At 44.3% G+C, this 21,004-nt stretch overlaps 1 protein-coding gene across 1 annotated transcript; it reads left to right on the forward strand.

The window, feature by feature from the left end:
- The first annotated feature begins 1 nt into the window (after position 1).
- On the forward strand, positions 2-5,891 carry LOC119406938 (ADP-ribosylation factor-like protein 8B-A). The gene is made up of 5 exons (XM_037673725.2): positions 2-288; positions 375-455; positions 2,969-3,204; positions 4,901-4,971; positions 5,689-5,891. Exons 1-5 carry the CDS (start codon positions 166-168, stop codon positions 5,736-5,738), a joined length of 561 nt encoding a protein of 186 aa, XP_037529653.1. The 5' UTR covers positions 2-165; the 3' UTR covers positions 5,739-5,891.
- The last annotated feature ends 15,113 nt before the right edge of the window (positions 5,892-21,004 follow it).

The raw sequence follows: 21,004 nt of genomic DNA on the forward strand, positions 1-21,004 counted from the left end.
TAGCGTCCTCTCGTAGAACGCGTCGTCGGCGTCGTCGCTGGAGGCAGCTAGCGCGCCCTGACGGTTTCGGTCGTGGGCGGCGACTGCTGGGTTTCGCCGCGGTGTGTGTGTCATCGCCGCTGTGCCGCTTGTGATCTGTGGCTTGTTGCACCGCCCGCCGCCAAGATGATGTCCCTCATCAACCGTATCCTGGACTGGTTTAAGAGCCTCTTCTGGAAGGAGGAGATGGAGCTCACGCTCGTCGGCCTCCAGTACTCGGGCAAGACCACCTTCGTGAACGTCATTGCCGTAAGCTGACTGCCGCCATGGCCGTAGTGGTAGTGGGGGGTGCACCCCCACTCTCGTTGAGCCACCTGATCGCTTTGCCTTTGCAGTCGGGCCAGTTCTGCGAGGACATGATCCCCACCGTGGGCTTCAACATGCGCAAGGTGACCAAAGGGAACGTCACAATTAAGGTAGGGCCGCCGCTGCTACCTTATCTTGCAAGAGCGAAATCTCATGCATTGTCTACCTGCCTTGCTACCCCTCTGCATTTATCGCCACCGATATGTTTTCAGCAGGCGAACCCCAAATCTATTAGTATTACGACGTTCAAGGCTTCTGCATTCCTCTTCATTAAATACGCCTTCTATGCTCTAGCGCGCAGGTGTTATGAGTTGAATTTGCGTCGTCCTCACTCAGCTGTTGAGTCGAGTTACTCCCGTGACACATGACGTCGATTGTGACTATGCACGGCGTTGACCAGCGTATTTCTTAGGCGTCAGATAAAGGAACGAACGGGTTCGCGTTTGCATTTATTCCGCTGAAGGCTAACCAGCTGTTCAGCTATCAAATATCCGAAAGCATTTGACGTTCTTTGTGTGGTAAACAAAACACGGAGCGACGGGGACGAAAGATGGTTTTTGTCGGTGGTCTCTCCCGTCGCTTCGCGTATTTATTTTTTTTTTTTAGGAGTGCAGCGTCAAAAAAGCTGCCGTGACCCGGCGCCAGACAGCACGCGGAAACGGTCTTGACTGCAAAACTGTCCGTTCCGCCAGACTGCAACCCCGAAAAAAAGAATAATAATAAAGGAATGTGGCAACGTTGTGGCCATTGCACAGACCCAACTAGGCTGCGGTGCTTTTGTTTTCATCGGCTTCGGACAGCTGAGAGGCGGGGTAGAAAAGACAAGCCTAAAACAGTCAAGCGCTGCAGATGGCTATTTGTTCCGTCTAGTATCACATCCCCGTGATAAGGCAACACCAGATAAGGCCTCGCGGGCTTTGTTCACATCTTTGCTCGAAAAGATACTTGTTAACCGTGCAGTCTGCAACCAAACCACTGGGAATCATTCTCCCGAGTACGAGTCATCTTTGTGTTATCTAAGAACGCAACATCAGCGGTATATTTGATCCCCTGGGTGTCATTATCCCATGTTGTAAAATTTACAACTGGCAGCACGTTTCCTTTTGCCGGCCGCAAATGTGTGGCATTGTATTGAGAAGCTTCAGTTATGTTAGACGGTGCATTTTCTGTGAATGTTACATAGCAACAACTTGGCATTAGCACCTCAGCAGCCTTGGTGCACTTATGTCACTTTTGCAGGTTTGCTCTAAATTTTGCACGTACATTGCAGTGACAGCAGAAACCATTGACATGTAATGTATGTCAGATAGCTCTATTGTTCTCCACTTGCCTTCTGGCCGTAGTGACAGTTGGCTTTGACAAGGGCTGTTTTTTTTAATCGCCTGTTCTGGTTTTTTTTTCCATCATGGAACTTTGCAGCACTTGAGGTTTACTTCAGTCGTTGGTAAAGAAGATTGACCAACTGGGAGGCATTGTGGAGTTTTATGGTAAAGGTAGTTATAAAATAAATATTGCTAAGAGTGAATAACTGCCTGCGCATCCTGTCCCATTGTTAGCACTTCACATTCAACATTTGCCTTGAGCTGAAGATGTGATATGTATGCACCATTTAATACATAACTGGTCATCAAACTTTCGGAGTTAGGTGAGCCCAATCAACGAATTCACTTATATGTGCTCATCAACAGTGCTGAACAAGTTTTCTGCAAGACATATCACAGTACATGACAACTGAAACTGGGCATGCTATAAATAATGTTTGTTGACCAGGATTGAGACAGTGTCGTAAGACATTTGCAATAGCAAAAGGCAGCAAGACTGACAAGTGAGCTTTCTGTTCAATTATTCTTTGTCATTGTAGACTCTTCTACAGCGTGGAATATTATCATGTTAGGGAGGCAGCAATGGCACCAATATGGTTTAGTGTTAAGTGAATAGACAGAGCATGCAGTTGATATGCTAGTTGAGATAAAGCTTAGCTGAGATGGTCATGTGGTTTGTGGATCAGATAAGTAGTTATATGTTCAGACCTATAAAATTGGTGCCAAGGGTTGAGCACCTGTTTGGTGGCATGAGATAACTGTTTGAGATAACTGGAAGAGGCATTCATTCTGCATTGAATGCAACGGGCTGCTCATGATTGCAGTATCCATAGTCGAATCGTAGTGACAAGTTCTGGGCAACAGAAAGTCCAACTTGAAAGAATGCTTTTGGGTGAGTGAACATCGGAGTACAACGTGCCATTCTAGTTTGCTGTGAGATAGCCATGCAAGTTACAGAATGTGCTCAGTGCTCCTATAGTAAAGACACATCTTTATCTTTCTGCGTGTGGCTGCAACATTCAGGATTCATGAACTCCTGATACAGCAAGTGTATCTAATGCAACAGCACTTGTGATAAGCCTTGTCACGTCTCCTTTGAACAGCACTGAAATGGGAATTAGAATTAAGGGTACACACTGTGTCATGTGCACCCGTAATCTGTGTCATGATTTTGCACTGTTTTTGCGCTGTTTACAGGAGCGCATCTTGGTACCGATAAGCCTGGCTGATCACCATTTTGAAGGATTGTCACATTTAATCTGACAAAACGTACATGGCGACGTGCTTGTGTGGTTATACAGATCTGGGACATTGGTGGCCAACCGCGGTTCCGAAGCATGTGGGAGCGGTACTGCCGTGGCGTCAACGCTATTGTGTACATGGTCGACGCGCACGACCGAGAGAAGATGGAGGCGAGCCGCAACGAGCTGCATCAGCTGCTAGACAAACCCCAGCTTGCGGGCATTCCTGTGCTTGTGCTTGGCAACAAGCGCGATCTACAGGGAGCCTTGGACGAGCGCGAGCTCATCGACCAGATGTGAGCCTGCTTGTTTATTTACTCACGATTTCCTGCAGAATGAATGTGGCATTGTTGCTTGGGGGGAGCTTGGTATATATTAGAATTGACATTACGGGGCACTAAAGAGAAGAAAGATTTTTCTTATTGCCACGTGCGCTTATTTTCTTTATTTTAATGTTATCGAGCTTCACCTACCAAAAGAAATTGTTACCACCATTCATCGCAAGCCATGCATCAATGTTTAGAAACTTCATGATTGTGTCAGACTGTTCTCTTAAGATTACACGTAAGACTTGTGTAACCGAGTTCATTCTAGAGCATACGCGAGCACCAGCGATAACAATGGAACTGATGTATAAAAGACGATGCGTCCCGCCGATGATCAGATTGCCGACAACTGATGTTCGTGCTTGCAGTTATCATTGTACAGCGAGTGTTGCTTGTACCTTGAATCTTTGTTTTACTGGGCACAAGTTTTCCCAGTAAAGCATTTCATCTAGTTAGTACCTGATGTGTTTGAATCTTCACCATCACTACTGCGTACTAGTATTAGTAAATTACCCTTTCACCACACCACAAGCACAACTCTTGCCACGAGAAGACACTTGGTAAGGGAGAAAATAGGCAGAAAGAAAATGCAGGTAGCAGCACCACCTTGAAGTTCCCACACAAACTCGCTGTGATATAGATTTTGGCGGTGTGTACTATGGCTTACTAGTGCTTAATCAGTAAGAATGCAGTACATTGTCCCCTGAGGGGGCTTGAGTTGTACGCAGTTTCAGGAAATTTTCTTGTGTTAATGTGGCCAAAATATGAAGAAAAACAATTTAAATCTGTGATGTCATGCTGATATTCATGCACCAGAGGTTTCAAGTGTGATTCTTTAAAAATCTCATTTCTCTTTTATCTCATTTCTTATAAATCGGTGATGGTGAAATTAATGACGGTACAGTTTTCAAATAATAACTTATCAGTCTAAATTGATTCATTGCTTCACTTTAGTCTGCCTATATGTAAAACTGACATTTCGGTTAGTTGGTGAGGCATCTTTTTTTTAACCGTGCCACAGAATACCATGGTAATACAGAGTGGCACACAAACACGTGGTGCTTGTTTTCATGTGTCATTTTGTTGTGCTGTCTCCAAGAAAGGAAAATAGAATTGACCAAGAACAGTACAATCATAAAGCAAAGATTACGCAAAAAAAAAACAAATTAAAACCAAATGTAGGAAATTTTATTTGACAGCAAATTTGTACTCTGAAAGAAATGTATGTAGCATGCCCTCAGGATCGCAATCAGTTACTATTTCGAGGCAAATTTTTCTATGTAGAAATAACATGTGGAAGAAAATGCATTAGTGTGGCATTGTACTTCACAGCTAGCAACTGATAGACATATGTATAGCCAACTCTCCACTTATGCAATATGCTACATAAGTGCATATGAGCCAACTCAATATATGTCTGCTATCCTGTCTTGAACCATGTGGTTCAAGCATAATTTCTATTAATTGTGGCATGCTTCTGTGGTAAACAAATGACACTCAAAAGTGTCTGTATTCCTTCTAGTGTGCATGTCGGGGCCGGTGCAAGAGCACTTGGCCATTTTTGTGGCTTCAGTGTACCAAGAATACTTAAGCACACTTAATTAAGTCATAAATGAAAGAGGACACTTTTTAACTGACTTGTTGATGAAGAGGCATTTTGTTTCAGGAACCTGTCAGCCATTCAAGACCGCGAAATTTGCTGCTATTCGATTTCCTGCAAGGAGCGTGACAACATAGGTGAGCTTCCCTGCCCTCTTGGATCTCCACGGTCACCTAACTGGCACTGCTTTAACACTTCCTCAATGTTATCTCGCATATAATCACAAAAGTGCATGCACTCTTCATCGTAGTTTATTGTGGCTTCCCGTTATAGCATGTATGTGACCCTCGGTTTAGATTCATTGTAGAGAGATAGGGAAATGTGTCACTCTCTTATTTTTGAAAGAATCGTAACTTTCGATACACAGGCTCTGCTAGAAAGGTGTATCCTTTAACAGCAGAGCTGTTCTAGGGCTGGGCCTGACAGACAAGTGTCCACGTGTCACCCTCCGGTTCCTAGGTAAACCCATAGCTGGGTTAACTGCCTCGGTCACAGACAAAGCAGTAGCTGCACAGTGAAACTGGGAAGGGCCTCCTGCGAAAACTGGTTCCCAGATACATCCATAGATGGCGTAATTGCCTCGGTCGCAGACGAAGCAGTAGCCGCACGATGATCACAGAAAATCACAAGGGATACAAGAGAATCACAGCTCCGCTCATTCTGCAGGTTTCACACCGGATGGAACTGGGGTAACTTTTTTATTAATAGTATTTTGATATTCTGATTTCAGTCTAATGTGCAGTTTGGTGTTAAAAACAAGGAGCATGTGTTCCTGTCTGTCCTTTTGTGCTTGTCTTCCGTGCAACATCATTTCTTGGGCATCTTTGCAATTCGTACACCCGTCTCTTTTGCAGACATCACGCTGCAGTGGCTCATCTCTCACTCCAAGTCGTCCAGTCACTGACGCACCGGGGTCTACAATGGGCCTCCTTCTGTACATAGACCTGCCTATGTTTAATATTAATTAAGGGGCTCCTCCCTAAGGTTGAGGTGCCAGTTTCCCCCCCTCCCGCCGTGCCATGCATCGTACGGCATGAATAAATATTCAGAAATTTTTTCTCGTCTTGTATGGGCTGAGAAACACTATTTATTTATTCAAGCGGCAGGCAGCAAGTTGGGTGGGAAGATGGGATTAAGAAGTTTGCACGGATAACTTGGCCACGGCAAGCGTGGGACCGGGTTAATTGGAAAAACATGGGAGAGGCCTTTGCTTTGCAGTGGGCATAGTTGGGCTGATGATGATAGATTGACAAGCTGGTAATGATTGATTGAAGGTTGTCTTCCTGAACCTCTTCCACCCACATTCTGTAAGGAGTATGACAACTTCTGACTGAAGGTATGAGCCAATCCCAAAGGCAGTACTGTCTTAGAAAATTTGAGTAAGCCAACTAGCATATCTACGCACACTACCAGCACTCATTAGCATATAATGTTGGCTAAATGATGGCCAACCTTGGATAAGTGATTGGTAATCTTGGCTGTCCACTGCCAATTCTACCAATCTCTTCCAATTTCTTATTTACATACTCTCAAGGCCAGGAGGCATTACAAAGAGGAGCAATGGGTATACATGTAGCCCTTGGCAACCTTGTTGGAAGGCTGTTCCACTCATCAGATGTTGGTGGCATGAATTAGCAAAAGCAAACGAGTTGATGTTGCTATGTGGCATCCAGACCTTCATTTGGTGATCAAGGTGAGGTGAGCTCCAGGATGGGCAAAGAACAACCCGTCCTTAAGGGTTGGACTAGTGTAGTAGCCTCGGTGTCGCAGGCTTTTCCTGTCTGATCTCAGCAGCTTCACGATCACACTCGACGTAAGGATGTTGCTCGTGCGAGGCACGACCATGGCGGAACTCTGGGTGCCAAAGACGTTGCCTACAAATAGACCAGTTAAACAAAATTCGTCGCTGGGCTAGTTGGTTCATAATCTTAAATACTGAATAGCGTGGATTCATTACAGAACATCGAAAGAACACTGGTGCACAGGACAAGCACTTGTCCTTTGCATCAATGTTATTTCTATTTCCTGTAGCGAGTCCACGCTATCCAGTACTTCATAGAGCAGTTTGACTATATCTCTGCTAGTGAAAAGTACTATAAAGTAAGTCTGATGCACGGCTACCACTAAACCCATTATAAGATATACATATGCACACACGAGCAGTATTGTAATGGTACATTCCACTTGACTCTCCTAGTATAGTACTTTATTTTCCTAGATTTCAATTGCCAAAAAGGGAGGGTCGTACTACGAGTTGTAAAACATTTTTATCGTGAACTGTCTCCTTGTGACTGCTGCCTACAGTCTGTTACAACCTAAGAAAATACTTAAGCTTGGCACACAGCTAGCCATCGCTTTTTCAAAAGAGATTTGGATAGATGATCCATCCAGTAGCGTTCTTCCAAATCGGGGACTTCATGCATCTTGCGAACGTTGTAGGTTCAGTCCCTACTGACAGTTGTTCTGCCTACCTTCATTTTTTTTTTATTTCATAATTACTACATCTAAATTACAACATAAAAAAGACTACAGTAATACCCCCTGTGCTTTCCTTGCCTCCATCTGTTGGCATCATAGGAGATTAGTTTAATGAAAAACCGGCCACTTGATCCATTACCTTCAATTTCATCAAATGTGTGTATTCAGTAGTTCATTTTGCCACGTAGATATACATTTACAGGTCAAAAGAACATCCTCGCATATTTTATGAGATCCTGTCCTGATATCAGTACTCTGCCAAAAAGAGAACATTTTAGGCTAATATGGCAAACCTTTTTTTTTTTTGCAGCAGAGCTGTTATGCTCGAGGTTTGCCGTGTGTCGTAGATATATCATGAACCGGCACGTGCTCTCTTCGTCCTCTTCTGCTTCGCTGCCAGAACACGCGCGCCGATTTGTCCGGCGTGGGATGCAAGTAACTGTGATGGGCGAGATAAATTCTTTGCAAGGCGAGATTCGAACACTTACCCCTGACCCGAAGGCGAGCGGCGTAACCACTCTGCTATCCAGACGCGCAAGGGTGTGGGAAAGGGAAGTGAGGGTGAGGAGGAGAACGAGTAGAGAGAGGAGATATAAACAGATAAAAAGCGAGAAAGAAATAAACAGACAAAAAAAGATAAAAGAGCAAGCACAGCCACCTATAGTATAGTATAGAAAGGGGTGGGAAAGAGAGGTGAGAGGGTAAAAGCCAAGCCAGGACCAGCTAGATGCCCACCAGCTCTGCTGTGAACCGGCCTTGCGCGGCTTAGTGCAACCTGCGCTCATTTTTTTTTTTTTTTTTGTATGTTGCAAATTACACGAGTCATTGGATTCAGAACAGCTTCCAGCAATGCTGTGTGCGCGTGAATACTGCACAGCGATGTGAGCAAGCCTTCGTGGAGTGACGGGACTGTCAGCCATGCGCCGCACGGGGCAGTCGGTAATGAACAAATGATCACCCAACAGACATAAAGGACGAAAAGACTTGCGAGCGTAAATTTCGCCTGAAGGGGCCCTGCAACACTTTTTGGGCATGGTCAAAAAACGCTGCCGATCGGTAGTCGAGGGTCCCGAGAACACGCGAGCCACACATCATAGCGCAGCACGCGGCCTGGGATTTACAAAAAATTCTCAGTCAGCTAAAAATCGCTTCCTCTTCTCTCGACAAATGATGCTATTTACTCAAGATCACTGCGTCATTGGCTGTTTTGAACATGGCGCGCTCGGTGGTTACTGCGGCCGCCGCGGGAGGCCGCCACTTGCCAGCGCGATCGCACTGTAAGTACTGTAAGTACCGCGTGTTCGAAGGAAAAAAAAGAAAAAGTGCTCAAGGTCACGAGGCACGCGTGACGTACCTTCTTCCCCCGTGCCATCCCTCCCCACTTAGCTTCCAGCGCGTTCGTCGGGACGAGAGATTACAGCGTGCGACAAATCTTTGTAACTCCGCTCGTACTAGACGGATTCTAAAATTATGTGCGGCGGTGGATTCGTGAGGCAATAAGCTCCTTTAGTGAAGCCATTCCATGGTTACTTGGAAAAGTGTTGCAGGGCCCCTTTGAGCCAAACACTGGATAGTACAGCTGAGCTTTGCTGTAACGAACACTTCTATAGCGAATTATTGGTTATAACGAATTGAATACGAACTTCGGTTGGACATGCTTTATTTCAGTGCCATTTATTCTTTTTATAACGAAACCAAAAACGCAGGAGCCGCCGCGATATCGGCTGCAACAAAGACATGTTTGGTTCGCGCAAGGCTCCAAAGGTAGCATAAAAAGCATGATACAATTGCAAGACAATTCACAACCACATACTTTAAAGGTGTTTGTGAGATAAAAGATTCGCTCATCCAGCTAAAACAAAAGCGCGTTTGACTGGTTGCGCCACCTAAAACGTATGCTACAAGAGGATGAGTAAGGATGCTCTCCTTTATAGTGGGTTTGAAGTCCAGAATAATGTGTTTTTGTATCTAGAATTTCTGTGCGAGCCAGATTGCCGATTCGATAAGCCGATTTTTATCTCTACTGTTACAACGAATATCGGATATAACGAACTGACTTGTCCTCAGGCTACTTCGTTATAACGAGGTGTATAAGTACTTAAGCTCGTACACGGAAGCAAACCAAAATTGCAGTCTTGGCGCTTTGTCACTTCGCCTATCAAACACAGCAAAATACCAGGGAAGGTATGCTGAACTTAAAAGATGTATCTGGCACATATGATCCGATTCCCTGCTTCCAGCAAAGGCACACAGTAAAAATAGAACACAAGCTTGACAAATGCGCAAATATAGTGACGTCAGCACACTCACCGTCGTCCTCGCCGTCCCCATGTAGAGTAGCCTAGATATGCTCGAAATCGTGGATATCGTGTTGTCTCAAGTCTGGATTAGGTAGTGAAACGAGAGGGAGAAAATGAAATGGCAAGTGCGATCAGCTATTACAGTAGAACTCGCATATAACGAATTATTGTGTATATCGAATAGTTGTAAAATCGCCTTCAAATATTTTCGATATATAAAATGTTTTATATGTCACATTACCGATATTTAGAACTTTTTTGTGATTCCCTTCAGATTCCATATTTATATTCGATTTCGACTCTATTCCTTGAGAACGAACAAACACAGTAGCGACAAACAATCCAGTCATCAACATCAGTCTACCAGCTACTGAAATATATTACGTTGCCAAACTAAATCTATGCACAAAATCGTCTTCACTGCGTCATGGGCTTGCTACTGCAGCTAAATAGGCTTAAAGGGACACTAAAGGCAAATATTAAGTCGACGTTGATTGTTGAAATAGCGGTCCAGAAACCTCGTAGTGCTGCTTGTGCCAAGGAAGTGCTTATTTTGAAAGAAAATCACGGCCCGAATTCACAAAGCTTTCTCTTGCCTACGCAATTTCTTAGCCAAGAATTCTCGTATCTCGAGGGATTACGATAGCAATGGTACGAATTTAACTTACCAGCCACTTTTGAGGGCAAGGAGGCAACGCGAAAGCCGATCAAACGACAAGGAAGGAAAGAAGTGCGCGCAGGTGACAGAGGGGCAGCACGCGAAGCGTCTAGCATCGAGGGTATACGATGATAGCCAATGTATTTTCGCTGCATGTCAGCTTCCAGTTCCGGGCGTCTGCTACAGCTCTTACGCGTTGCCGCGTTGCCGCAGACGTCCTGGGGTCTTGCGCGAAGCCCAGTGCTTGTGTTTCATCGATGACCATAGCTAACAAAAATCTAGTTGCTCGATGGCGTTAATAATCCGTGCGCTATCCCGCCAAGTGCAGGCGAACAACGCTCCAGACGCACTGCATCTTTAAACCGCGCGTAAATTGAAACATTGAAGGTTTGAAGATGTGACCGAAACGTCTCCCCCTGTTTACCACAACCAGTTTAGTTACATTTTCATGAAGCTGCGCTGCCACTAAACTAACTAGGCATGTTTGAGCACGGTATGGTGGTTGCCATTAGGGTGTTTTGTAGCTAGACGTAAAATGCTGCATTTCTTACGAAGATCTCAGTACAAGACATAGGAGCGGCTTTTGAGCCTACGGAGAACTGTACAGAAATACAAAGCAGCAGTAAGAAAGGTATCATAGCGTAATGCCGCAGGTCCGATTCACCGCAGCATTTTGACAGGGCTGGAATGAGAGAGCAATCGTATACGCTTAGATATGTGCACGCGTAAAACAAGGAAGATTCGTCGGGAGGTTTCTACGTGCTAATGCTTTTCAGAAAACACGGCGCATTCACTTCGTCCTTGCGGAGTTTGCGTGAGCAAACATAAAAGAAGCGGTGTTGTCTCGGCCTGAAGGGACATGGCTACACATGCGCCTGGATTCGCAGGGCGCGCGTGCTGCGCGTTCGCACGATTAATAATAAGAAAAAAAAAAGAGACGGCGTTCGCGTTACTTACTAACGTCTATGGGAGCGAAAGCCATACAAAAGCGAGCGAACGTGTGATTGTGCTTATATATGAGAATCGAAGCAAATTAAGTGAGTAGTGATTTGTTTAGTGAAAGTTTATTTAAACGACAATAATCGAAACACATTGAATATTCAATTAGTGAAAGTGTCATTAGTGACAGTCAATTAGCGATAGTTGATTAGTGATACCGCACTCGATACAAAGTGCACGGTAATATAACCACACTTGATGGCTTTAACCTTCGAGTCACCTTAGGCGAATGCATTAGAATCCCGAGTTTTTTCTTCTTTTTTTGATCGACTTTAACCGGACTTCATGAATTACGTGTCTTTCGAGGGAAAGATAATATATATACAATGAAGTAAGTGTTACAGTGGCCAGCTCTCTTCTGAAACACTGCAGCGGTGGTCGAGTCGTTACAGCGTCAGATTACAATGCGGGAGGTACTGGGTTCGATTCGCAGTGTCGCCAAGCACTCGCGTATTCTTTTTAATGGAAAAATGGATAGCAGGGCCTGAGGTTATGTGTTCCGCGCACTCTTCTTGAGAAGGTGGCCTTTCCGCTCTCTTCTTTCACGCCCCTTTATACCCAAATGCGCTGCGCCGTGCTCCCTCCCGGATCATAGAAATAAGAGTATCTTTTTTTTTTTTGCTCTAACCACTACTATCGCAAGGGCTCCCAGTCCCGAAACCCAATTATCATACCTGGGCATTACTTTTCACGACTCTGGCTATTCGACCGCCGGTCAGACATCGCGGTGTTTTCAATAACATCAGGAGACATGCGGCGGCCAAAATGCTTGCGGCCAAGATGACAGCCATTGTCGGGACACGTTTCCGTGCTAGTTGGGTGGGATTCATTACAAGCAGCTGCGCAAAACGACAGGGACAGAGAGAAAACACACAAACACAGTGATGTGTTTGTGTCTTCTCTCTCGGTCTCTGTCGTGTTGCGCAGCTCCGTGTAATGCCTCTGTCAGTAGTTATAAAGAACTCCAGCAGGCTATCGAGTTCTGAGGAGAGGGCAAGACAGTACCCCTGGGAAAACATTACGGCAAATTCATTTGCGTCATAAAGGGCTACTCTTCCCTTGGTAAGTACATGAAAATTTTAAACGCGAGTTTATTCTTTATCAACAGCAGTTACAGTATAGATGACAGGTGAACAGACAAAAATCCGCATATTCAGCTTGACTAGTTTTGTGCCCTTAATAGTAATTGGCAACACGTATGACAATACGTAGAAATACCACGCACATATGTAAAAGTATGTACAGCCACGGGCGAAAGCTTGGTTCTGCTGGTTGAAGTCGACTAGTCTGTTGTACATATTCGACAAACGCAATGTGTAGAAGCAATGTTACACAGAGGAGCTGTCCTATAAACTTATTTTTGCTGGTTGGTTGCATAGTTCCCAACTTCTTGCTGAGAACTGTACGTTGTTGAGTGAAACATGTTGTTTGAATTCACACATTTTTTGTAACGTTACATTAATTTTTGCGCAGTAGAAAACATATTTGAGCAATGAAAATGAGATAGAAAAAGAACTAGAAATCAAATAGCAAAATTATGAAAGTTAAACTAAACAAAAAAACGTAAGTTTTTGTTTAAAAGATACATGCATGCATACATACATACATACATACATACATACATACATACATACATACATTGAGTAGTAGTTAATAGGATGAACTGCTATAAAACAACAATGCTGATACACGCAGTCTTGAGCACATGAGGTTTCAAGGCAGTAACTTACGAGAGAAATCTCTCACCACTCTTATGTGCTAACTCGGCATTTCTCGAACCCTCTTGGAACAATTTCATGTATAGTTTCTGCTTCTGCCCACTCACAAGCAGTTTTTATACATTTTCGTGGGCGGCAGCCTACGACGATATATAAGAAAAGAGCCCCCGACAATGTGATGTCAAGGAAAAACGCAATGCATCACATTTTGGTACATGTCTGCAAGATGACACATAGTTTATTTACATAGTCCGGCATATTGACAACACTATAACAAGCTATGTCAGGTGACGTGGGCTGGAAGATTGGCACAGCTCGGAAAAATTCTGGAAAATACATAAATAAAACAATTCACTGTTACAAAGCTCCTCGGTACAAATAATGCTGTTGTTGACATGTAAATACCCTATTGCTTCTTCTGAAAACACTCCTCAAAAAGGTTTCAAAACGTGCACATGTGCCGACTTCCTTCAAATGAGAGACTGCTGTATATCAGTCTCTCATTTCGCTTGAAAAAAATTTCAGTGCACTGCTGGGCAAGGAATGTGATGCAAAGATTCAGTACCTTGCATGTATATCTTGCTGCTGGCCTCAGCTGCAATGTTGATCAGCACTAATAGGCAGAATAACATTTTATAATGTGCCACGACAAAGTAATTATGTTTCAGGTGCATGAAACATGGACAACAATAAAGGAATTTATGAACATTTACCTGGTACAGTTTACAGAATCTTAAATACATTTCCATGGAGCTATCACAGCTTGTCTGAATATAGTAGTAATGGTTATCAGCCTTAAAATTTGTTCGAAGTCGCCAGTTTCAAGTTTAGAGCACACCAGCAGCCCTCTTCAGGCTAAACCATTGCACAGGCGCATCAAAAGGCATAAGTAAATGCATGCATAGTCACCATACAAAAAGCAATAAATACTTTCAGCAGTATTATGAGCAAAGCTGCATAGATGATAAACTATTTGCAGAGTGTACAAGTACATTATGGAGAAACGTATGGCAGCAAACACTATATGAAAAAAAAAATTAAAACTTACACAGTACATGCAGAAAGGTTGACCGTTGAAGAGGACAAGCATGCGATATTATAACATTACACAGGTGCTAAAGCCTGTTGGACGTACTAGGAATAGTGACGCTCCTTTTGCATCTAAATAATCCGTGGAAACTGACTTTCCAGAGCTTATATATACATAAAATCATTTGTGCTATAATGCGTGTATCCTGAACGCCTATATAGACCAAAAGCAAAACTACGCGCTTCAATGGTTTCATTCGTGCACTACCAAACATGAAAACACGGTTTTGGTTGCCGACCATGGCTGCTGTTTCTAATGGCAGTGAAATGCAGAGACACACATGCACTTTGAGTTACGTGCATGTTAAAAATTCAAGGTAGCCGAAATTAATTTGCACATTACCACTACAGTGTGATTTACATTAACGTCAAGGTTTGGTATATTAAATGCAGAATTTAATTAATTTTGAATCCTCCGGTGCAAGGAATTGCTTAATGATGCACTGCTCAACGATTAAACTGCAGCTGTGCAGATTCTCACCATACAATTCAAGCTGTTCCAACTATCACAATGCATTCTTTCGGTTGACGCGCACTCTGAACAGAAGGACACAGTCACTGGTAGTCGCTCTCTACTTGTTGGCCTTGTGTGTTTTGTCCGAGATATTACATGACAGTGGGGCACCTGATCCCATGGCACTGCTGGAACATAGAAAAATACAGATGATTGTTACAACCATCCTATGTGTAAAAATCGACAGCTGATATGTGCGAAAAAGTCTAGCTGTCGTATTTTCAGAATCCAATGACAAGTATGAAATATAATAAAAAACAGGGAAAAAAGGTCTGAACATAGAGCCACCAACAATGAAGACCTTGAAAAATTATTTTATGATATAAATGTATACCTACGATGTTCATTTTGAAGGCAACAAACTTCTGCCTAATAGTGAGACATCAGCCAATAAAGTATCTTCTATTTCGACTTTACACTAGGTGCAAGAAGCCGACCAAAAATGAGTTTACTATGCTACACTCTAAGAAAAAATCAAGTATTTGTGGAGTATTGCTACCCCACAACCATAACGTCATCCACCTCACGTACTTTCCTCGCGTTATCACCACGGTCCCGGGACTCCCGGGTCACGAATGACGCGCGTGTTATCAAAGTGACATAGCATTCTTGATAGAAAAGTGCCAAGAGCGGGGTTTTGAAAAAAAGGAAATGCGAGCAAGCAAGATTTTGATTATTTATGTGTAGTAGAAATACTCCCAAATACACGATTTGTTCTTAGCGTGTACTCATGTATTTCTATGTTACAAGAGAACAGCTATTGTTCATCACTTTAAAGTTATCTAACATAGCCACCTCATCATACAGTGTGAAGGAGCAATTTTGAAGACTTGAAAACACAAAGCATTATTGGATTATGTGTGTTTTTGTTGCTCGAAACGGTTTTTCCTAACAAAATTACACTTTGCAAAAAAATGCACTTGATTAGGAGAAATGACTGCGAGCAACAAACACACTCATAATCCATAAATGCATGTTAATGGGCTCTTATGGCTTCCACAAACACTCACCATCATTATTATTGATGTCACTGCCATGCCGGAAGGATACGCTGTGTCCTGCTCAGAACACCAAAGGTGCACTGTATGACTTGTCTTGCATGGGTGGGGGCTGCACTGCACTGCTGCTCAGCTGGGCCAGCCACGGACAGGAGGGTGAGCAGCCATGGCTCTCAGCCATAACGAGAGTCACCTTCAGAGATCAACAAGCGAGTACTCAGGTCACATACGATTTGTAGAAATAACCGTGCCACTATGCAATTGTGCTGAGAACATGTACGGTGGAAATACAACGTGCCACAACATTAAAAAAAGATAAGCTACGGCAGGTAAAATGCACATTTACTGCTCCTGTGTGGCCTGAGGTTTGAACTATAGTTCTTTCTCCCTGCATGTTGCGAACAGCCAGGCGATTTTCTCACGCTTGCTATTTCCATGCAGAGCACTTGATACACTGTGTGAGTGACAAGCACAAGAGCTCAATAAGCAATAAAAGTACTTGTGCTATTTCAAAAGCACAACTTTCCAGTCTCACATGTATGGAGTAAAATTCATAAGCTGTAGACTTTACACTTTCGACATTGTCAATTCTATTATAATTTGCTTCTCTTTACGCGTCCAATTAGCATCGCTGTGTGAAAATAATACAAGCATCCACTGTTAGTAACAATGTTTTGGTTGTGAAGGTGTGTACAATAACCGGTGTTTACTGTGGTTAAACACCTAAAACACCTAAAAAAACTAACCTAGCAACCAGCCATTATGCAGTTTTCTACCCTTGAAGCTCCCAGGCAGAGCACAGTCCATCCAGATGAGGCTGCCATGCGTGCTTCCAGGCCCCTTTGAGGTCGGCTGGATGATGACACCCCCACCGTTGCAAAAGACTTGTAGATTTAGGGAGCACAAGTCCTTCCTATTTCTGTACAGGTGCTCCAAGTCATAAGGTGGCTTGATTTGCCAGTGCTTGCAATCGATGTATCCCACGACCTTACGAAAATCCGCAATCTGTGAAGAGGCCAAAAAGGATATATTAAAAAAAAACCATCATTGAAAGCGCTCTTAATACATATTTGGCAGAAACACAAAAATTATCACTTAGTCATAGCTATCAAATATGCTTTATTCAATTTGAAGCAAACTGAAGCCCCATGTAAGCTTTACATACTGTAATGTATATGTCCTGGTAAAGTATAGTGCTGCCACAGCGGTAATCTTCTATACAAGTAATTTTGCAATATAAAGGGAATTCCTGAAAAAGTGCTAAATGGCTCCTGGAAGATAAATTCACATCAAATATTTTTCTCTCAACTGTCAAGCGTGGTAAACAGACAGGCTCCTCCTAATAATCAGATAAACGCCTGCGTAAGCAAAATCATAAAAACTGCTGGTGTACTTGCTCATATTGCAATATATGTATATTGGCCATATATACGTATATACAAAGCGGTAGTAGTACTTTTCGTACTGGAACTTAACATGGGGTGACAGTACATCTGCTGGGATGAAAAACTTACAAACGTACGTTATAGCACTACACGAATAGCAACGAAATTAGTTGCGCAAGTTCAACTCACCGATGGCACAACGATATTAGCAGCCGTCAGCGTCATCGGGAATGGAATGTGCTCTGCAGCCACAGGCAAAAGACGTCCGTAGACTGGAAGCGGCCTTTGACGTAGAAATGCAACGCTAGCAAGACGTGTACGTCCACTGGTGAAGCGTGAGAAATCGCCGTGGGCCGCTGTAGTCAAGGCTCCAGTGCCGTGCAAAACGATAGGACAGATGGGCTCAAAAACCTGTAGTTAGCAGGTGCTGGTCTACGACTTCATCCAAGGCAAAGCACCAGTGAGAATTGTGTTCTGTCCGGAGCGAAGCATGACGTCCACGTGCTTTCGCTGCCAGGTACAAGTCCAAGTTTTCACCGGAGAACAGTCAAGGCATACTGCCAAAGCAGCCACATTTACAGCACAATGTCTCGGCGAGCGGCTTCGGTTCGACACGTTATGACGTTCGAATTACGGTTATCACAAAAAGGAGAAGCAACGAGTTAAAAAAGAAAGCGCCAAGCCCAGCGTCAACTCCTTAAAGCCCTCATAAAGCACCATCGCAACTTCGTAGAACGAAACACGGTTAACAACGCTTTTAATCTTCTGTCACACGGGCACAGCCTCTTCACAAGTCTTGGAAATGTCAACACAGCACCACTGTTCACAACGCACATCGTTTCACTCCCGAACACTGCATTTGCCTGGACTGCTCACAAGAAAATAGAAGCGCACGGGCTAACCACTGGCGAAGCAAGAATCAAATACAGAGCGTAGTTCATGCGTTACCGTACGAAATCACGGAAGCACGGAATCACTCAAGTAACGTGCCAAAATGCTGTCAATTCGAAATGCCGCACTGCACCTTAATGAGACACAGGAAAGCGAAGCAAACGAACTGTCACCGACACTCAAACACACATTGCAGGCTCCTCCAGTGCCAGTTACCGTCGGTACACAGGCGCCGATCCCCGCTTCATAAACACTCCGTGGCACAGGCTTCGCTACGCTTCACGGCACACCAAGAGACACTGCCGTCGGTCTTCACACTGCTTGCGCGCACCGGAAAAGCAGCAGTATTCACAGCACATCCAGTCGAACGCTAAAGGAACTCATGCGTTTGCGAAAATCGGCGCCGACACCTACAGTTTACGGCGCCATGTTGTTCTTACAAACTGCGCAGCAGGGGGTAGGCGCTAAGACAACTTAGAAAAAGCTCTTTCGCGTTGGTCGCGAGAAGATAAAAAGTTCTCTTATGTGCGAGGGGGAAGATATGACGAACACGACAGGAGCGCGCGATGAAAGAAGTGTTTTGTCAACGTCATAAGATGGGCTGTTGTAGAGAGTACTGCTTCCCAACCAATCACGAGTTGCACCTCTCGCCCAAGCCGTCGTCTGCTATCGTTTGTCGTCTGCTACGATAGTAGCCTCCTGCGGGGGTTTCGCCTTATCTACGCGATGATTTCTAGGTCAAGCTGACGCTTCTGAGCACAAAATACATTTATGAGTGGGTGAAGCCACCTTCAATTGATATTCTCACGCCATCTTAAATGGCAGTTAGTAATCAAAGGGACGTGAATCCGGCAAAGGCTTGTTTATACTCGAGAATCGTGAGCATTCGAACATAGTTTTGGTGTCATTTCAAATTACTGGATCCATTTACTTCTGACTGCTCGCCGTATAAACGCGTTCCGTTTCGGTTTCCGAACAGTGAAGATCGAAAAGCTTGATTTATTTGAGATTTCATGCATAATCTCGCACATCTATAATATGCTGCGATTTGCAATGTACGAGCCCGCTCTGGATCGACCCAAAGCGCGTAGCGACAGCTGCGTTTCAGCGATCGTGCCTATTGGGCAGTTAAAGCCTATCCAACTAGACAAGTTGTGGAATCACATAATAGGCTTTAATAACGGCTAATTGAAATGTTCCGCTCAATTTTATTTCCAATAGCGTGCAGCTGATGTGCTCCTTGAACCTCTTTGGTGGTGGTTTCGACCAATGCTGCGTACATCATGATAAGTTGGACGTCTCATTGGAGGAAGTCGGACGCAACACAACAACATAACAAAAAAATGTTGACCAAATACCGTGCCGCTTTCGACTTCATCGACCATTCATGTAGACCTTTGGTTTTAATCCAACCACAAGTCTTTGCATGCATAATGTTTCGCCATTGACACCCAATAGGCTTCTTTAATTACTGCGACTCCCAGTTTATTGGACGACTACGAGCGCCAATACAGTCCATAGCGTACAAGCGAAACAACACACGAAATTCAAAGCGCCCAAATAAATTAAAACGCACCAGCAATCATCAAGAAGCCTTAAATGGCCGTGAATTAGCTCAAAATTAGCCACGGCACCCAGATACCCGCCGCAGTTACATGTTCTAAACAGCCATATTGTTCGTAAGAGTGGTCCGGACCACTCTTGGGATTTTCTCGTAGCCACGCTGTTTCCGCGCAATTTTTTTGCTTCGTGAATCCACTTACGAGCCTTTTTCAGTGACGTCACCAAATATAGCAACTGCATCACCATCGCTGACATGTTCCTGGACAGTCACAGCGCGCTTTACCGCAGCGGCCGATGTGATAACGATGGCCTCTTACGACGTTTTTTTCGCTTCGTGAATCGACTTACGCGACAAAATTTCTCTTACGCGACAATTTGCTCGTAAGTGAGTTTTGTGAATTCGGCCCCACGTTTTTAGTGGTCCGCATCGCGTTAGCGCGCTTCAAATCTCCCGCCTGAAAATACGACTCTCATACGTCACTGCTGCCATGCCCAACGTTGCCCGCTTTTACTGCGCGGCCGCCGACACTAGTAGCAGCCGAGCGGAAGTAGCGGGACCCACAGTAGCAACAACGGCGCTGCGGCAAAGACTTGCTCGGATGGGCACATTCAAAGCCGTCACCGAGTTGCGGTTGGTCTCGTAATCCTCAGTACGAAAGTGCAGCGAGCACACACGCAGAGGTTTTGACTGTTTAGCACACTGGCGCAATGGCATGACACTAAGCCACTTCGAGCGTAAGGGTTCATTCCGCGGCACCCAGTGAAAAGACACACCGGTTTCCTTGCTGCAGCACTGGCGTTGTGCACCATTCGGGCATCCGGCAATATCACACGCATGCGGCATTTTGTCGAACTTTCTGTCAGAGCGACTTTCACGAGCGCGCAAAACACGCACGGCAGTACGCGATCCCGAAACTACCACTGAGACGGGCGAGGCACAGTTCGGCGAAAACGAAACCTTTGAACCACGCGCGCCATTCCCCATGGCAACGCCACGGAGGTTTTGTTTTCCATGAATCAAGCGGAAACGAACAAACAGCATTTTATTACGTATTTTGATGCTCGGAATGTTCTTTTTTTACTGCTGCTAGTTTGATTAATAGTGATTTATTGTAGGCCGACTTCCCTACGTCATTTTAGAAGTTGTCATACATTAGGCTTTCACTCTGACATAAATTGTTATTTGCCTTTAGTGTCTCTTTAAATGTGTCATGTGACGCAAACAGAGAAGCTTTAGCCGCCGCACACGGGCCTCAAAGAGTATCTCTCGGCTCCCAGCTATCGAATGCGGTTATGTACCGTATGTTTCACAAGTTCCTCAGTGCGCGTACCGCCGCACTATGACCAGTATAGAGCATCTCGTTTTTAACGAAATCCTGCTTACAACGAAGCACTCTTGTCCCTCTGTCATAATGAGGGCTTTCCCTTACTGTATTGTGGCTGTTTGCGAGAGGCTTCGCGTTCACAACTTTTATATACGTAATAGTTGACTTCATGAATTTTTCACTTGTCATACGCTCGCATGCGCACACAAAATTAAAACTAGCGGGAAGGAGGCGGGTGAAGAATAGGTCCAG

The sequence above is a fragment of the Rhipicephalus sanguineus genome, chromosome 10 (assembly GCF_013339695.2).
Source record: "Rhipicephalus sanguineus isolate Rsan-2018 chromosome 10, BIME_Rsan_1.4, whole genome shotgun sequence".
NCBI lineage: Eukaryota > Metazoa > Arthropoda > Arachnida > Ixodida > Ixodidae > Rhipicephalus > Rhipicephalus sanguineus.

Excerpts from the sequence above, each read along its gene's own strand:
- LOC119406938 (XM_037673725.2), top strand. The coding sequence starts at position 166 with ATGATGTCCCTCATCAACCGTATCCTGGACTGGTTTAAGAGCCTCTTC. Across the intron at positions 3,205-4,900 it reads CGCGAGCTCATCGACCAGAT|GAACCTGTCAGCCATTCAAG; the intron begins GTGAGCCTGCTT and ends ATTTTGTTTCAG. Across the intron at positions 4,972-5,688 it reads CAAGGAGCGTGACAACATAG|ACATCACGCTGCAGTGGCTC; the intron begins GTGAGCTTCCCT and ends TCTCTTTTGCAG.